At 34.4% G+C, this 15,768-nt stretch overlaps 1 protein-coding gene across 1 annotated transcript; it reads left to right on the top strand.

The window, feature by feature from the left end:
* Nucleotides 1-11,835: 11,835 nt before the first annotated feature.
* LOC18432186 (leucine-rich repeat transmembrane protein kinase family protein) lies at nt 11,836-15,310 on the top strand. Its single transcript, XM_006842296.4, has 2 exons — nt 11,836-13,186; nt 14,359-15,310. Exons 1-2 carry the CDS (start codon nt 11,866-11,868, stop codon nt 15,021-15,023), a joined length of 1,986 nt encoding a protein of 661 aa, XP_006842359.3. The 5' UTR covers nt 11,836-11,865; the 3' UTR covers nt 15,024-15,310.
* The last annotated feature ends 458 nt before the right edge of the window (nt 15,311-15,768 follow it).

The raw sequence follows: 15,768 nt of genomic DNA on the forward strand, positions 1-15,768 counted from the left end.
TAATTTTTAAAGACATGTAATCTCTAAAATGGAGATCATGAATATAAAAAAAATTATAAAAACTATAAATAATAATCTATTAAAAAAACTTTTAGACCATTAGTTTCCATAATTTTTAGCTGGAACACCTACTTTACACTTTTTTGGTGCGGTCCAACCCGCATGAAACAATTTTCCTGTTTAAAATAATATGTAGAGAGTGCGCTTGATTTTTTTCTTTTTTGGTGCAAGGTTGAAGAGGTTATTACAGTAGATGAACAATATGCTTTCACAGGGCATAAAAACCTTTATGGTCGCCCTCGTAAGTACCCCGAAAAATATTAAGCATCTTGGATACTTTTGTTTTTGGTAAGCTTCAATATAGCAAAAACAAATAATTGCTTTGTTTCTTTTGCTTTTGTGGGGTGCCGCCTTCAATCCAGTGATATTATATTGTATTTTTTAAACTATTGATATAAAAAAGTATACCCAACGACTATTTATTTTTTATATAAGGAGGTCACATTAATTCTTGTCCATAAGATTTTTTATCGGATGGCCATAAAAATATCATTGACTAGAATCAAAGTTTCAAAAAAAAAAAAAAATTCCAAATTTCCTGATGCACCATAAGCCATCCAATTTGACATCTAATAGCCAGCAGTAAGTGAGACCTCCCTGCAACAAATGCCAATGGCCTCATAGTATACAATCTCGAATGATATATATATACCTCTTTTTATTTAAGTCTAAAAATCAGGAAGACTGATTTTCATTTTCATATCCTAGCTCATTTGTTGTTAGATAAAGAATATTTTTTTGGATACAAAAAAAAGGATTAGTCTAATATCCAAAATTAACAAAGTTGGTTTGGTAGTTTTGAATCTCATGTATTTGGTGGCATACAACAAAAATTAATTAAGAAAAAAGTCGGGGCTTAATTGGTTAGCGGCTAACAATTTGCAACGCTACGTCCTAGGTAGGGGTGAGAATAGGTCGGATTGGGGCCGAATCCGATCAGATCTGATTCGGACTTCAATTCGGATCTAATTGGATCCTGATCCAAATTTTAAAGGATCCAAATAGAGTCCGAAATCCAGATTTCCGATCATGATCGAGTCAATTCTCACCCCTATTCTTAGGCTTAGGGGCCTCTCCTCACTGTCTCACCTAAAAAAAAAAAGCATAAAATGTTAAAGCAACACTAAGCACTAATATCTTGAGACACCTTAATATATACGGAAAATTACCGATTTTAATAGCGCTATAATGAACTGGCCTAAAAATATGTTATTATTAGCTGAAAGGATGGGAACTTTGAATTTTTTAATTTTTACTAAGTTTGTCCCTGCTCCGATTTTGAAACCTCGGACTACTTTTTTTCCGAAATTTTTCCTTTTTGGGAAGTTCGCCCCGATCAAAGTTTTGAAACCTCGGACCATATTTCAATAAAAAACATCAATAATTTCTTAAATTTTTTCCAATAAATGGTGAACTTCTTTTATAAATTCAGCAATAGTAATAGAGGAACAACTCATGAAAAATCATGTTTGAGACAAAATACAAAATACAAACCAATTAATATCCATACCACCATAAAATCACGTTATATAAAACGCTGTAAAACCAATAGTTAAGTGCCAGTTTGGATGTACTCAAAATTGGAATATTTTTGGATTGTAATCCAAAAATTTTATAAAACCGACTTTGAACCGTTTGGATAACCGCACGATTTTGCTAGATTTTTAGATTGAAATAAAAAATACTTCGGTGTCAAGGTAAAAGTTATCGTTAAAAAAAAGTGTGTCGTTCTCTCATCCCATGCAAACCCCACACCCAGCTTTATGCTATTTACCCATGACCTACCTCTCTCTTGCTCTCTCTCTCTCTAATTGTAAACCAAAAACCCAACTCTCTCTCTAGCACCCTGCTACCCAACTCTTTCGCTCTCTCTATCTCCCTAAGAATCTCCTTTGGTGCTGATAATGATTTAGTGGCACCAACCATATGTATCAGCTGGAGTCCATGATTCATTCAGGGCCTCCATCTTTTGATGGGCTTGTTCAATGGTTCTTTTGGTTCTACTTCCATTTCTCCTTCGGTTAATAATAGGAGTCCACATTTCCTCATAACCTGAAGCCATGAAAGCAGAAACGCTAGTTTTCAAAAAAAAAAAAGTATTTTACAGAGAATCCCAATATTCATAAAAAATAATACAAACCCCAAATTTGCAAAGATTGTCAAGTTCTCGCATAAACCCTAGGGTTCATCAGAATCAATGGAAGCCTTACATTTGGAGTGAAGGTAAGCTTAATACACTGAACCAAAATGTGCAGGGAGAGAAAATGGATCAAGAGAGATAATAGGGTTGGAGGGAGAGACCGTTTGGGGAGGCGAGGGATTTGTGATAGAGTAATACCAATCCATAGTGGGGCTTAAAATAAAATACTCGTGTAACACCCAAACGACTTTATAAGAAAAAAAAAAAAGCTTTGTAGTTTTTTCAATTTCCATTTGAAAACCTTACAATTTTTATGAATGACAAATTCCTTTTATTTGACATCGAATTTGTCCCTACATTCCCCCAAAATATTCTCCTAGTCAAAACATTTCTCTAAAATAAATCACATCACTATAATACCTTTTCTAGGCAAATAAAATAAAAAATTCTCCCCAAAAAAAACCACCATAAAAAACAAATATTTCCAATGAATCAATTAAAAACCCTGAAAATATAGCACATTATAAATTCACATGCTTTCACAAATCAAAACCTTAAAACACCGATCAACAAATAAAAAACCACAATAGAAAACAGAAGTTGTGTTTGGAAATACTTTCCGATGTAAAACATCGGATCACTAACTCTTTTTTTTTTATTATTGACAATATAGTCCGAGGTTACAAAAATCTGACAGGGACAAATTTGTCAAAAAAAAAAAATTCACGAAAAAAGCAATCCCAAATTTAAAAAATCAACCCGAAAACAAACTGGACAAAAATTCAAAATCCAAAATTTCCGTCTTTTCAAATAATAATGGCATAAGACATCTCATTATAACGCTATTAAACACCATTCCGTACGTAAATTATCCTTACATCTGACTCAACTAAAACCTATGAGTTTTGGCTCGAAATTATTTAAAGAATGGCAAGTTAATCTCTAACTCGTCAAATTTCGGCGAAATTTCGAAAAAAAATTCTAGAGATTTCGGGCATTAATTCCGTTTCACTCATTTTGTGTGAAAGAAGGCATGGGAGTTCGAACCTGCAAGTACGATGCGGTGGCAGCTTTATCAATCTCTCGTACATCGTGAGTGGTGAATTCAGGAGGTTAGACAAAAGCCAACCCAAAATCAAATGACACGTGGTATACTTATTAAAATGGGATCCAAATATTTAAATATACGTTCTTTTCATTTTATTGAGCAATTAAAAATAAAATAAAAATTTAAAAATATAATTTAAAAGGTACTTTTTAACTCAATTAACATAAATAGTTCATTTTGATGAGACGCTTAAATTTAGATCTTAAAACGACTTTTTCATTTTAAATTTTTTTGATGGCTTTATTATCATTAGATGAACAATATTAAAAAAAAAATGATTTTGAGTTTATAAAGGCTAATATCTTAAAATTCACAAAATGAATGGTCTAGATTCGTTTTGGAAAGGGATTGATTCATTTTAACCATATCTAGGGTTCAAATTGAACTTTTTTTGGGAGGGATTGATTATTGAGATGCAGAGAGAGTGTGTGTAAAATTTGGGGTCATACAAATACCATCAACATGGTTTTCTAGAAGTGTCGTTGCATTATATTATACTAGAAGTGTCGTTGCATTATATTATACTATATTTTAGTAGAGCAATGTAATGTAATGTAACTATATTTACCTCCTACCTTTCTCTTCCTCTCCCACATTTCTTTCTCCTACTGTAAAACATGCAATTAATATAATTTATTATCTTTTCCCTATTCTCTTTCATGCATGAATAACAAAAATATAAGTAACTCCTTTCCCTATCTCCCCTTACATTTCTTCTCTCTTCTATTTATATGAAAGACATAAATACATGTAAACCCTCTTTCTTAAAAAATCAAATTTCTTTAAATATTTCTCCCCTATCCCTTTTCTCTCTCTAGCTTCTTTCTTTAAATTTCTCCTCCATAATCAAATCTCTCTATGTCCTTAAATCTATCAAGCATAGAACAAATCAAATGCCTACATATACAAACCACATGGACTCCATTAAGGCAAGTAATAGACACCTTCATCTTTTTCTTGGGGAATTTCATATTTACTAATCAATTCTACAAAGCATTACCTAATCAATTCTTAGGGAATTTCATACTTGCTATAGGATTGTGTATTTGTGGTTTATGATTTTTTGATAATAAGTGGTACTCAATTTAGTATAAATATTTAGTTATGCATTTATGATTTTTACATTTTTATGCATTTCTTAATCGTTTTTTCCTACATTTTTGCTCATTTCTCATTAGTTTCTCTGTAGAATTGATTTTTTTTTGTTTGCGTTTTGTAGATCTTTAAGTGATCTATAGAAGCTCGAGCGTGATTCGTTGATTGAGGCTCAGCAGATCAAGTACTTCGAGATGTTCTCAACGGATCTACTGGGAAAACATAATATTAGGTTTTCAAAGTAAGCAATTTGCCATTTTTTCTATAGTTTTATGTATTTTTCCATTGTTTTTGCTTACATTTTTGGTCTCTTCTATCGTGTTCTCGTTAGTTTCAATGTGGAATTGGTTCTTTTTATTTATTTAACATTATGTGGAATTGGGTTATTTTTGTTTGTTGTTGTAGATCTTTCAGTGATCTACAAGGTAAATAACATTCCGTTTTCTTTGCATTTCTATGTATTTCTTCGTTGCTTTTGCCTACATTTCAATCATTTTCATCATGTTCTTTTTAGTTTCTATGTAGAATTCATTTTTATTTTTTAGAATATTATGTGAAATTGAATTATTTTTGTAGATCTTTGAGTGATCTACAGAAGTCTTAATATGATTTGTTGATTGAAGCTTTGTATATCAAGTTGTTCGCGATGATTTGGGTAATATTTGCAATATTACTAAATTTTTTATCTCTTATCAGTCATTTCTTTCGATGTATCTCACTTTGTAAATAAATATTTGATCTAAGGAAATCCTAACTACATTTCTTTATTGGAGCTCTACAACATATCATTTTGGTTCTCATTTCATTGGATGTGAAGACACCTCTTTTTATGAAATAATTGAATCGAATTCCAACAAATAAAGAATATTATGGTATGACTCTCATTAGGTAATTAAAAACATTATATTATTGAGTTAGTACTATACATTAAATATTAGCATTAACATAGATAACATTTACATTAATTCGGATAATATAGGTGCTTTTACAAATTTCTTCGTAAATGTGCATTTTGCCTTCATTATGGATTTTTCAAACTATTCGAATAAGCTACGATTTTAGGTAATTATAAAAATATTTATTATTGAGTTAGTGCTATATATTAAATATTTGATTTATTTCAGATATATTTGCATGTCTGACTTTGAGATTAGGATTTTTATTTTCGAATACTGATTCTATTGACACGATTCATGGATCTAATGTGAAAACTGAATTTTGGATAATATCTGCAATATTACATAATTTTTATCTATTGTCAGTTATATATTATTACATATTACGTTTTTATTTTCATTTTTTTTGTATTTTTTGTATTTTTTGCAACTTCTGACATCCACAGTGAAAGTGGAAAAAAAGTTGTACACATCATAGTAATATTTTTATTTGTTCTTATTTCTTTCATTTTTTAAAATTTTAAATTAATCTTTTCTTAAGGACCTATTTTATACTATTGAATAAGAATTATATTTGATAACATAAATAGAATATATCAGTAAGCAATAATACAAATTATTTAATAGGCAACATAATATTATTTCTAGAAGAATTAACAAACAAATTATTCTATTTAATATTTAATAAGAATTATATTTCGCATCTAATTAAAGATTATTAATATCATAAGTATAAGGATTTAAGAATTTTTTTTATGAAATTCGGTATTGGCCAATATTTCATATCTTTTTTTTTTATAACAAGGCTAATGCTTTTGAAGTGGGGCTTAATAGCCTAATATATTGGATATAAGTATTAGCAAGACTTTATGTTTTAAAGAACTATTATATTTGACATTGGCATTCGAAAGACCCTATATTAATTTTTCTCTCACTATTATTTATATAACTTAAATTCACTATCACTTTTACTAATGCAATTTGAATTATTTAATCTTTTTTAATTTATGCCAAATGGATATGAATTAATTAAATATTTTCAAAATATTGTATCAAATTTATAATTATTTGATACAATATTCAATTTTAAAGATAACTTCATTTATTTTAAATTTTTTAGTCTCCCCATAATCTTATTTTATCACAAATAGTATATTTGAATTATTTTTTGCTTTCATAATTTTTAAGAAATAATAATTATTTAATAAAATTATTCAATTATGATAATAAATTCAATAATATCTAAGATCATATTTATTCAAAATATTTTTCAATAATATATATATTTCAATGATTAATATTAAATATCAAGTGCAACGCATGTGCATATTACTAGTATTAGAACAGTGACTAAATTGACCACTGAAATGAGATCAATGTTGTCAAATTCATTTGGCCCCGCTTTGGTTTATTCTAAAAATCAGTGCTTCCGTTGATTCGAGGGAAGAATTTGGCATTTTATAAAAATTTAAATTTTAAAATTTTAATAATAAATAAATTTGTTACTAATGATTAAGTAATAAATAATATTAATACAATATTAGGCACCTAATACCTAATACCAATAGACCTTGTTAGGGCATGTGTTCCACATTCACACGTTACCCCACAGGACCTTACCCAAAACCAGGATCCTCCCTCTACAGAATTTGCCTTTTTCTTTGCTAGGATTCTACCTATCCACAACAAAGAGGGGACAACAAAAAATACCCAAGACCAGTTTTGGAGGAACAATGAAGGCATGGAATCCACCCCATGATTGCTTGATGGTTTGGTGGTTTTAAAAAGAGTTGGGTGGTTTTAATGGTTTGGTTTTTGTGTGGTTTTATTGGATCTGAAACTACGTGGGTGTTTTCCTTTGTGAAATGAAATTGGGTTTTGGTTTTCTGTGTGTTCAAAGTTCAAACGAAGGATTTTAGGCTTCTTGATTTGGGTGTTTTGGTGGAAGAAGGTGGAAAGCTTACAATGACATTGCTGTAAAATTTACAGTGTTTGGTTATAGATTTGCTTGAAGCTCAATCCAAGCGGGCGTTTTATCTCTCTGAAAAGCCAAAATCTTTTGCTATTTGCAAATTACAGGAGTTTTTCCTTTTTGCTGGGGTGACAAAGAAACAAGGATTTCTGGTTTGTACATTCTGATTCTTGGGTCCCTCTTTGGCCGAATCTGCATTCTTCCGCAGACTCGACCTGAATCTGACCGAAGGGACCAAATTATAGCATTTTTTCTTCACTTATCTTCGGTACAGTGGGGAAAACTGAAGGCTTTGGTCTCTTCAGCAGAAGCGAAACGACTTAAACCACACTGAATGAATGAGATCATTTCATTTAAATTCGGAAAAGTAATGCTTTGAATAATGAAAACAGTTTATAAAGTCTACACTTAAAATGTAGAATTAAGGTGCACATCTAAAAAATATTGTTTTGATTTTGAAGAAACATCTAATTGATGTCTACATATGAAGAGAAAAAAAAAAAAATTTTCAAGTTTTAAAAATAGTACGTCTTGCAACATATTATTTAGACAGTCCATTTTAAGATTTTCATGTAATTTATAGATCTACTTGATTTGAACTATCTTTTAAGTTCAAAGTTTTATAATTACATATGAAAATATATTCTCATATCATCCTAAGAATTTTCAACACCAAAATTGTATCTCATGACAATGTTTGGAAGTGCACCTTATTTTGATTGTATAATGTTGCAACCTTATGCAAACCACACCCTTGAATAATTGATAGTTCAAAATACTAAATTAGTGTGGTATTTGATTTTTTTTTTGGTGAGTAAAAGGTAAAGTGAGTGGGGATTTAGACCCTTACCCTTTGGTGATGGTAGTTGATATTTTGGCCACGAAGTGGGCCAAATTAATAAAATTATTTGGTCTACATGTCAAAATTTGAATTAATAAATTATAATAAAAATATATATTTCAGGTTCATAGTCTCGAACATGCAAGGGAATTTCGTCTTTTAGTTGAAGCTACTCAAGTCGAGCCAAATGATATACATACACTCATCTTAATGAAAAAATATACGTTGAGATTTGAAACCCAAAACAAGTAAAATCATTTATATGTTTGATTTGGGCTGCTTTTGACCAAAAAGAGTATTTATATTATTTAACTTGGGTTATTTAGGCAAAATTATCAAAAGCCCTTTTTGTTAATAATTCCAAAAAGAGTATTATATTATTTGACTTAAACGGCCCGGGCCGACCAGGATAGAGCTTGTATGCCCGAGCCATTGTCACCCCTTTAATTGGCAAAGCAGTGATGTGCCAAGCGCTAATACGTAACATTGTTATTTGCTCAACCTGCGCCACAATGTACACTTCATACCCGAGCAAAGATTGACGGTCAGGGTTGATGCAAACGTTGGTTTCATCATTAGGACGTGTTTGCTGTTTGCAAATCTAATGGTTAATTTGGCAGTGTGTCAAAGGTTCGCAAGTTTGTCTCTTTCATTGAACCAAACTCACCTTCCCTATAATATAAAATTGCTCCATAATTAACATAAATGTGATATCGGGGATTGTATACAATGAGACTATTTACCTTTGATACAAGGTGGTTACAAGTCTTTACAATCATTTAATGTGAAATAGCTTGGATGTGTCACAAAGTTCGACAAAATTTATTTTGAAGTTTAAGCTTGGTAAATTGAATAATTAGAACCACCCAATTTTACATCCAACGGTTAAGAGTAATGTAACCACCTTGTATCAAACGTAAATGGCTTCATTTTTATACTTTAGCATATCATAAATAGCTCCAAATATTTTTTCTAAAGGATTGAGTTTCTATGAGGCCTAGGCTTTATAAAAAATATAAAAAGTAAAGCCCCACCTCGAATCCTCCTCCGGAAAGCACTTTAAGCATCAGAAATCTCCATAACGGCTCTAAAATCAATTTTTGATACCAACTATAAAATTTGAAAAGAAAACTATGGTATAGATCTTGTAGATCCGTGAACACTTATTTTTACAGCGAATTAAACGGTCTAGTTAGTATGTTACAATATATACTATTTTTAAGGCTTGGAATCTTAAATTTTTTTCACAATTGTAATGATCAATGCTGTGATGATCAATTTGAAGGTTTTTCAATGCTAAAATTGCAATATTCAATAACTTTTGAGGTGAGGCTTTACTTAGGGTTGTGGCCCTATCAAACCATTTTCCTTTTCTAAAACACACACCCCGCCACTGCTTGTCCCTAGAAAAAAAAAACCCACACATGTGCAGAAAAAAAAAAAAAAAAAAGGGAAAAAAGAAGAATAAAGTTTTAACCATTTTTCTTAGTTTGGGTTTGCTACGGTGGGCAAGGGATATGTATCCAAACAGTTCTTGTAGCATGAGGGATGAAGTTCAACTACTGATTGTTTATACAAGTAAAAAATTGCCATAACGAGCCACGATCTAGTTTTATGAGCAACTAACGTAGTACCTCCTACTAAAGTATTGCTTATTAGAAAACCATAAATAAGCAGTCATTATCTAAGTCTCATAGAGGCGATGCTCCATTAAAATTGGATTTGAGGCAAGTATAGCCAATCTAGCAAGACTAATTAATAACTTTAAGTTTTTGAATAATGACCATTTGGATTTGTTTAATGCACAAGGTAGATGTGGACTTCGGCCAGTCATGCCAATCCCAAGCCTGGGAAAAGGGAGAGGATTGTCTTGGGAAGGGCAACCAACGTAAAATATTGTCACATTTTTTTCATGAATCTTGAATAGTCTAACTGAGGGGATGATTTTTGATATAGAAAAATGACGAACTAAAATTTATGTACCTGACTTCAAATAGTTGAGATAAGGCTTTTATGATAATGAGATGCTGAGTTCACTACAAAAAATTCATTGATGCAACTACCAAAAATAAAAAAACAAAAATAAAAAATAAAAAATTCATCGATGTTCGATAGAATCCATGACTATGCATGCATCATGCCATATAATGCAGCTAAAATGTAAATAGTTCGAAAGATGTAAGTTTGTGTTTGTCCTTTATACAAACTAAGCTTATCAACAAAAGGGGCATCAATTCTTGATGTAACACTCCTCATGGCAAACTTTTCCTAAAGAAGAAAGCGATGAACTTTTGAGAGAGGGGATGTCTCGAGAGAATGAAGTTCGAAGTGTTAAATTTTTCCCCAAAATTACCATTGTTTTGATACATCGAAAAAGATGAGGGCGCCAGAGTTTGTGTCAATATGTTCTGATGTGGATTGGATGATAAAAAAACCGTTGATCCGGAAATTGTGAAAAGGTTGGAGGATCAGATTGTTGCTTTTCTAGCTTAAGAATAAATCACATGTAATGATGTATTGGAATTTGTTATATACGAGCTTGACAAACTACTATTCAATAACAGTTTTCAACAATAAGACCTCACTTATTGGAAGGACACTTGAGAATGCGAGACTTTGCTTAAAGTTGCAAATGAAAAGAAGCCATCCGTTTTGAGTGTTAGCACAAATAGGTTTTTCGGATATCGATGCCCAATTGATGAGCTCTTTATATTTTCCGATGCGCATGATAGCATCATAGCCTTAATATTTGAGGTATGTGGAAAGGTAATATCATTATAATTATTTTCCAATGTAATTATGATATGATTTTGCATGCCAAACCTAGCATGAATCAATCAAACTCTGCACGACCAGGTTTTGGACAGACCCGACTTATCAAGTCCAATCGTCAGATCTAAAAAATGGATCCATGCCCGTACCTGTTGAGTGCTGGGTCTGGTTGGATATATTACCATCCTATGACCAAGAATCTTTTTTTCTTCTTGCCCCTTTTAGATAGCCATATTTTGGCAATATGGCCACAATCATCCACTATTAGATTTCAATTCGTCTAATTTGTTATTTAATAACTAAAGATGATTACGAGTTCATATTGTATACGATTCTTGATACATCCAAATACATAGAGCGTAGAGTAAAATATTTTATCGTCAACGATCTATATATATATATATATGGGAAATGACCTTGTGAGATCCTTTCACATCTGTGTAGGATTCAAAAGATCACCATTAAATTTAGCACAGATCTTTAGAAAAATCAAAAGAAGATTTTTACTTTATATATATATATAGTAATATTATCCTATGAGACATTTTTATACCTATGTCTAGGACTCAAAAAAATTACTATTAAATTTAATTCAGATATCTAAAAAACATGTTGGATTTAATTTTTCTAAATATCTATACCAAATTTAATAATGATCATTTCGAATCCTACACATATTGATGTAGCAAGGTCTCACAAAGATCATATATATCATAAAAATTAGGATAAATTCTATTTCAAAAATAAATTGTGATGACGCGTGCAATTCTAAGGGTGAGTCCGTGGACTCATAGAAACCGTGCCCCTTGTTCAATCCAACGCTCCCTCCATTAGTTAGTTTAGTTTATAAAGAACTGAAAGGGCATTTTGGTCTTTTCCCCGTAATGAGACCTGCACGCTTCGAACCTACTTTATAAACGCCTACTCCACTCCTCATCAACAGTTGCAGGAAAAAGCAGAGAGGAGAGAGGAGCTCCAAAAATGGCGAAAAAGCCTCCATTTCCTCGAAATACCCTCGCTTTCTTCTTCTCCCTTCTCCTCCTCCACTCCATTGCTGCCACTTCAGACGTCGAATACCAGTCTCTAATGGCGTTCAAATCTTATGCCGACCCATCAAACTCGCTCACCTCATGGACCAATCGAACCTCTATTTGCACATGGTTCGGTATCTCATGCTTGCAAAATCGAGTCACCAAGCTCGTCCTCGAGTCCCAAAGCTTGAAAGGCCGACTGTTGAACATAACTGACTTGACCAACCTTCGAGTCCTGAGTCTTAGCCACAACCAGTTGTACGGACACATACCAGACCTCTCCTCTCTCTCTTCTCTTCGCCTCCTCTTCCTCTCTCACAACAACTTATCGGGCCAAATTCCCGCGCCTTTGCCCACTCTTTTCCGCCTGGATCTCTCCTACAACTCCCTAGGGGGTCAGATTCCGGCGAGTCTAGGCTCTATGACCCAGCTCCTAACCCTGCGCCTCGAGTCCAACCATTTGACCGGTTCGGTCTCAGAGTTCCTTAATCTTACGGTCCTGAAAGACTTCAACGTATCGTATAACCAGCTCTCTGGGAATGTCCCTGAAAATCTTGCCGTCTTTCCGATTACTTCATTTTCCGGCAATCCCAGCCTTTGTGGCAACCCCTTAGCGAGGTGCCCGATCCGAGTGGCTGGCTCCGTGCCGCCCGCTTCAGCGGCTTCCTCTTCTCTGCCAGCTACCATCGTTTCGTCGACTCCCGGCTCGGAGCCAGACGCGTCTGCTCGAACCGCACCGCCAACTCGGCATGGAGCTGGAAGGCTGACCAAAACGGCCGTTATTGCAATAGTCGCCGGCGATCTCGCTGTCGTCCTAATTTTGACCGGCATCTTCTTCTGCCTTTTCTGGCGAAAGATCGCCGGTAAACCGCTCTTCAAGAGAGGCGGCGTTATCGAGGGTGAGAAGATCGTGTACTCGTCGAGCCCGTACGGTTTCCAAGGCGGTTTTGATAGGGGGAAGGTGGTTTTCTTGGAAGGCGAAAACCGCTTTGAAATCGATGATTTACTGAAGGCTTCGGCTGAGATGTTGGGGAAAGGCGGTTTCGGGACAGCGTACAAAGCGGTTTTGGAGGACGGTCAGGTGGTTACAGTGAAGAGGTTAAAAGAGGCTCAGGTTTCGGGGAGAAGAGAGTTTGAAGCTCACATGGACGTTTTGGGGAGGTTAAGGCACCCTAATCTGGTTAGTTTAAGGGCTTATTACTTTGCTAGAGACGAGAAGCTCCTGGTTTATGACTACATGCCCAATGGGAGCTTGTTCTCTCTCCTCCACGGTACGTATAAGAAAATCTGTAGAGAGAAAAACACTTGTTTTACTCTTTTTAAAGTGGTTTCCGACAAGAAAGAGAGTGATGTTCCGTTTACTGGAAGAGAAATTTCAGTGGTTTTCCGTCAGAAGGAAGCCCTAATGTGCGTTTTCGTGGTTCCCCCATTCATGAGTAGAAATCTTGTGTGAAATGGGTTGGAATTTCTGTGTTTTTGCCATTTTTTTCTGAATTTTTTGATATTTTTTTTTCTGTATTTTAGTGACGTTAAAGGGTGTTTTCTGGGAATTTATAGCCGAATACTTTTTCCTAAGTTCAGGGTGGATTTAGCCCATTAATTTGGGTTTTCTTAGTGGAAACAAATTGTATAAGGTTGCAACTTACTGTAGAGTAAGCTGCTATTAAAAATTCCGGATTTCGGAAGTTGTAAACCTTTCAATTAATCATTATATGGGTATAAAAGAAAATATAAATTTTAAATTCTCAAAATAATGTAGCGTGTAATTATTTTCAACATTTTCGAGTATTTATAGATCTATTTGTTTATACCATTTTAAAAAATTTTAAATTTTGTAATTAGCGTTGAATATGGATTTAGGCACCCACATTTTCTTCAAATGTATTATATAATGTGATAATTAGGAATTGCAAAAGGAGAAGAGTTTATATAGAGCCGAGGCTCTAAACAATCAAATTAGAGCCTACCTCAATTTCATTAGAAGTGATTGTTTTGATGGAAAAATACTATCAAATTGATCATCTCGACATCAAGATGCATGGACATGAGAAAAAATTGAAATTCAAGTTTTGGAAATAGTGTATTTTATAATGCATTTTTGTCTTGTCAATTTTCAAGATTTTCAAGTTTTCATATATCTATCCATCTACACTATTTTTTCAGTTTTATAGTTTATAAATAGAGATGAAAAGATATTTTAAGGCTATTACAAAGATTTCCTGTATTGAAACCACATTTCTCGATATTATTTGAAGGTAGGCTCTAATTTGATTGATCAGAGCCTAGGCTCTATACAAACCGCACTCTTGCAAAAGAAATCCAAACATTTGTAGAATTTTAGCTGAATTTGGTAGAATTTCTTCACTATTTCTCGCTAAAATCTGTGGAGTGAGAGATGTAAGAGAGCACTTGTACATCCAGATCATTAACCCTCTCCTTGCAGGTAACCGTGGCCCAGGGCGCACACCCCTTGATTGGACGACCCGGATGAGGATCGCCGCGGGTGCTGCCCGTGGCCTGGCTTTCCTCCACCACCACCGCCCTCGCCTGGCCCACGGCAATGTCAGGTCCACCAATATCCTCCTGGATGCCACCCTCACCCCCCGGCTGTCCGACTTTTGCCTCTTTCCATTTTGCCCCCCAATCCCACCACCCCAAAATCCGCAGAACGCCCATTCCAGTCAATCAGGCCGGGGTTACAAAGCCCCCGAGCTCACTGATCGCCGAAAAGCCTCTCAAAAAGCCGATGTTTATGCCTTCGGTGTCCTCTTATTGGAGATATTGACAGGAAAATGGCCCGAAGAGGACGGTGGGACTCACCTGGTGAGGTGGGTTCAATCAGTTGTGAGAGAGGAGTGGACAGCTGAAGTATTTGATTTGGAATTAATGAGGTATAAGGGTGTGGAGGAGGAGATGGTGGGCCTGCTGCAGGTGGCGTTGGCATGCGCCGCGCACATGCCTGAGCAGCGGCCAAGGATGTCCCACGTGCTGAGGTCGATAGAGGAGATAAGGGGCGAAAGGCAGAGCCCTTCGCACGACTCGTATGATGACTCAGTGATGTCGGACTCGCCTTCAGTGTCGGAGGATGCCGGAGCAACTAGCCAGTAGGAGGGAGTGAGAATGAGGGAGAATTTGGCTTCACACAGTTGAAAAGAGAGAAGTGGGTTGCTTTTTCATTCACTGTTCTAAAGAATTTCACCCACAGATCTGGTGGTTGAAAGCGGTGTTTGTTTGATTGACAGTACAATAGACAGAAAGGGTTTGGTTTCATTCCCAGTTCTAGAGGGAGTGAGAGGTTTGGTTTTTAGGCACAGAGAGATATTTAGTATGCTATGTAAAAGTTTTGGCGTGATTTATTTTTCCAATAGTTCAGAATTTCAGTATGCAACACAAAATTAAAGGATCTCTGTCAATTAACTTATTTGAATTAGAGCCACAATTGGGCTTTTAGTTTGTGATTGCTCCTTTGTCAAAATATATATAGCTAACCACAGGAGATGGTGAAATCAGTGTTGAAAAATTCGTCTAGCCGATCCAGAATCTGCTGAGACAACTCTGATCCAAAGATTATTAGGCTTGCTTTTGCCTGGACTTGATACCCCATATTTTCAAAAGCTAAGGTTTTTTTTTTTTTAAATCCATTTTTCAACTCTTTTAGTTCGATTATTGATCAGAGACTATAGTGATTGCCCTTTCGGCTGATTGTAGCGCCAATGGAACTCTATTTGCCGAAAGTTAGTGGTTCAATTTTGGCTTTGGGAAAATTAATCTCAAAGTTTTCCCGCAATTCTGAATTAAATGCTTTGATATTTGTTTGTTTTTTATTTCTCTATGGAACCCTTTTGGGAATTTG

The sequence above is a fragment of the Amborella trichopoda genome, chromosome 13 (assembly GCF_054954075.1).
Source record: "Amborella trichopoda isolate Santa Cruz 75 chromosome 13, AtrichopodaSantaCruz75HAP2 v2.0, whole genome shotgun sequence".
In the NCBI taxonomy this organism is placed as follows: Eukaryota; Viridiplantae; Streptophyta; class Magnoliopsida; order Amborellales; family Amborellaceae; genus Amborella; species Amborella trichopoda.

Coding starts and splice junctions, on each gene's coding strand:
- LOC18432186 (XM_006842296.4), top strand. CDS start 11,866: ATGGCGAAAAAGCCTCCATTTCCTCGAAATACCCTCGCTTTCTTCTTC. Junction 13,187..14,358: donor CTTGTTCTCTCTCCTCCACG/GTACGTATAAGA, acceptor CTCTCCTTGCAG/GTAACCGTGGCCCAGGGCGC.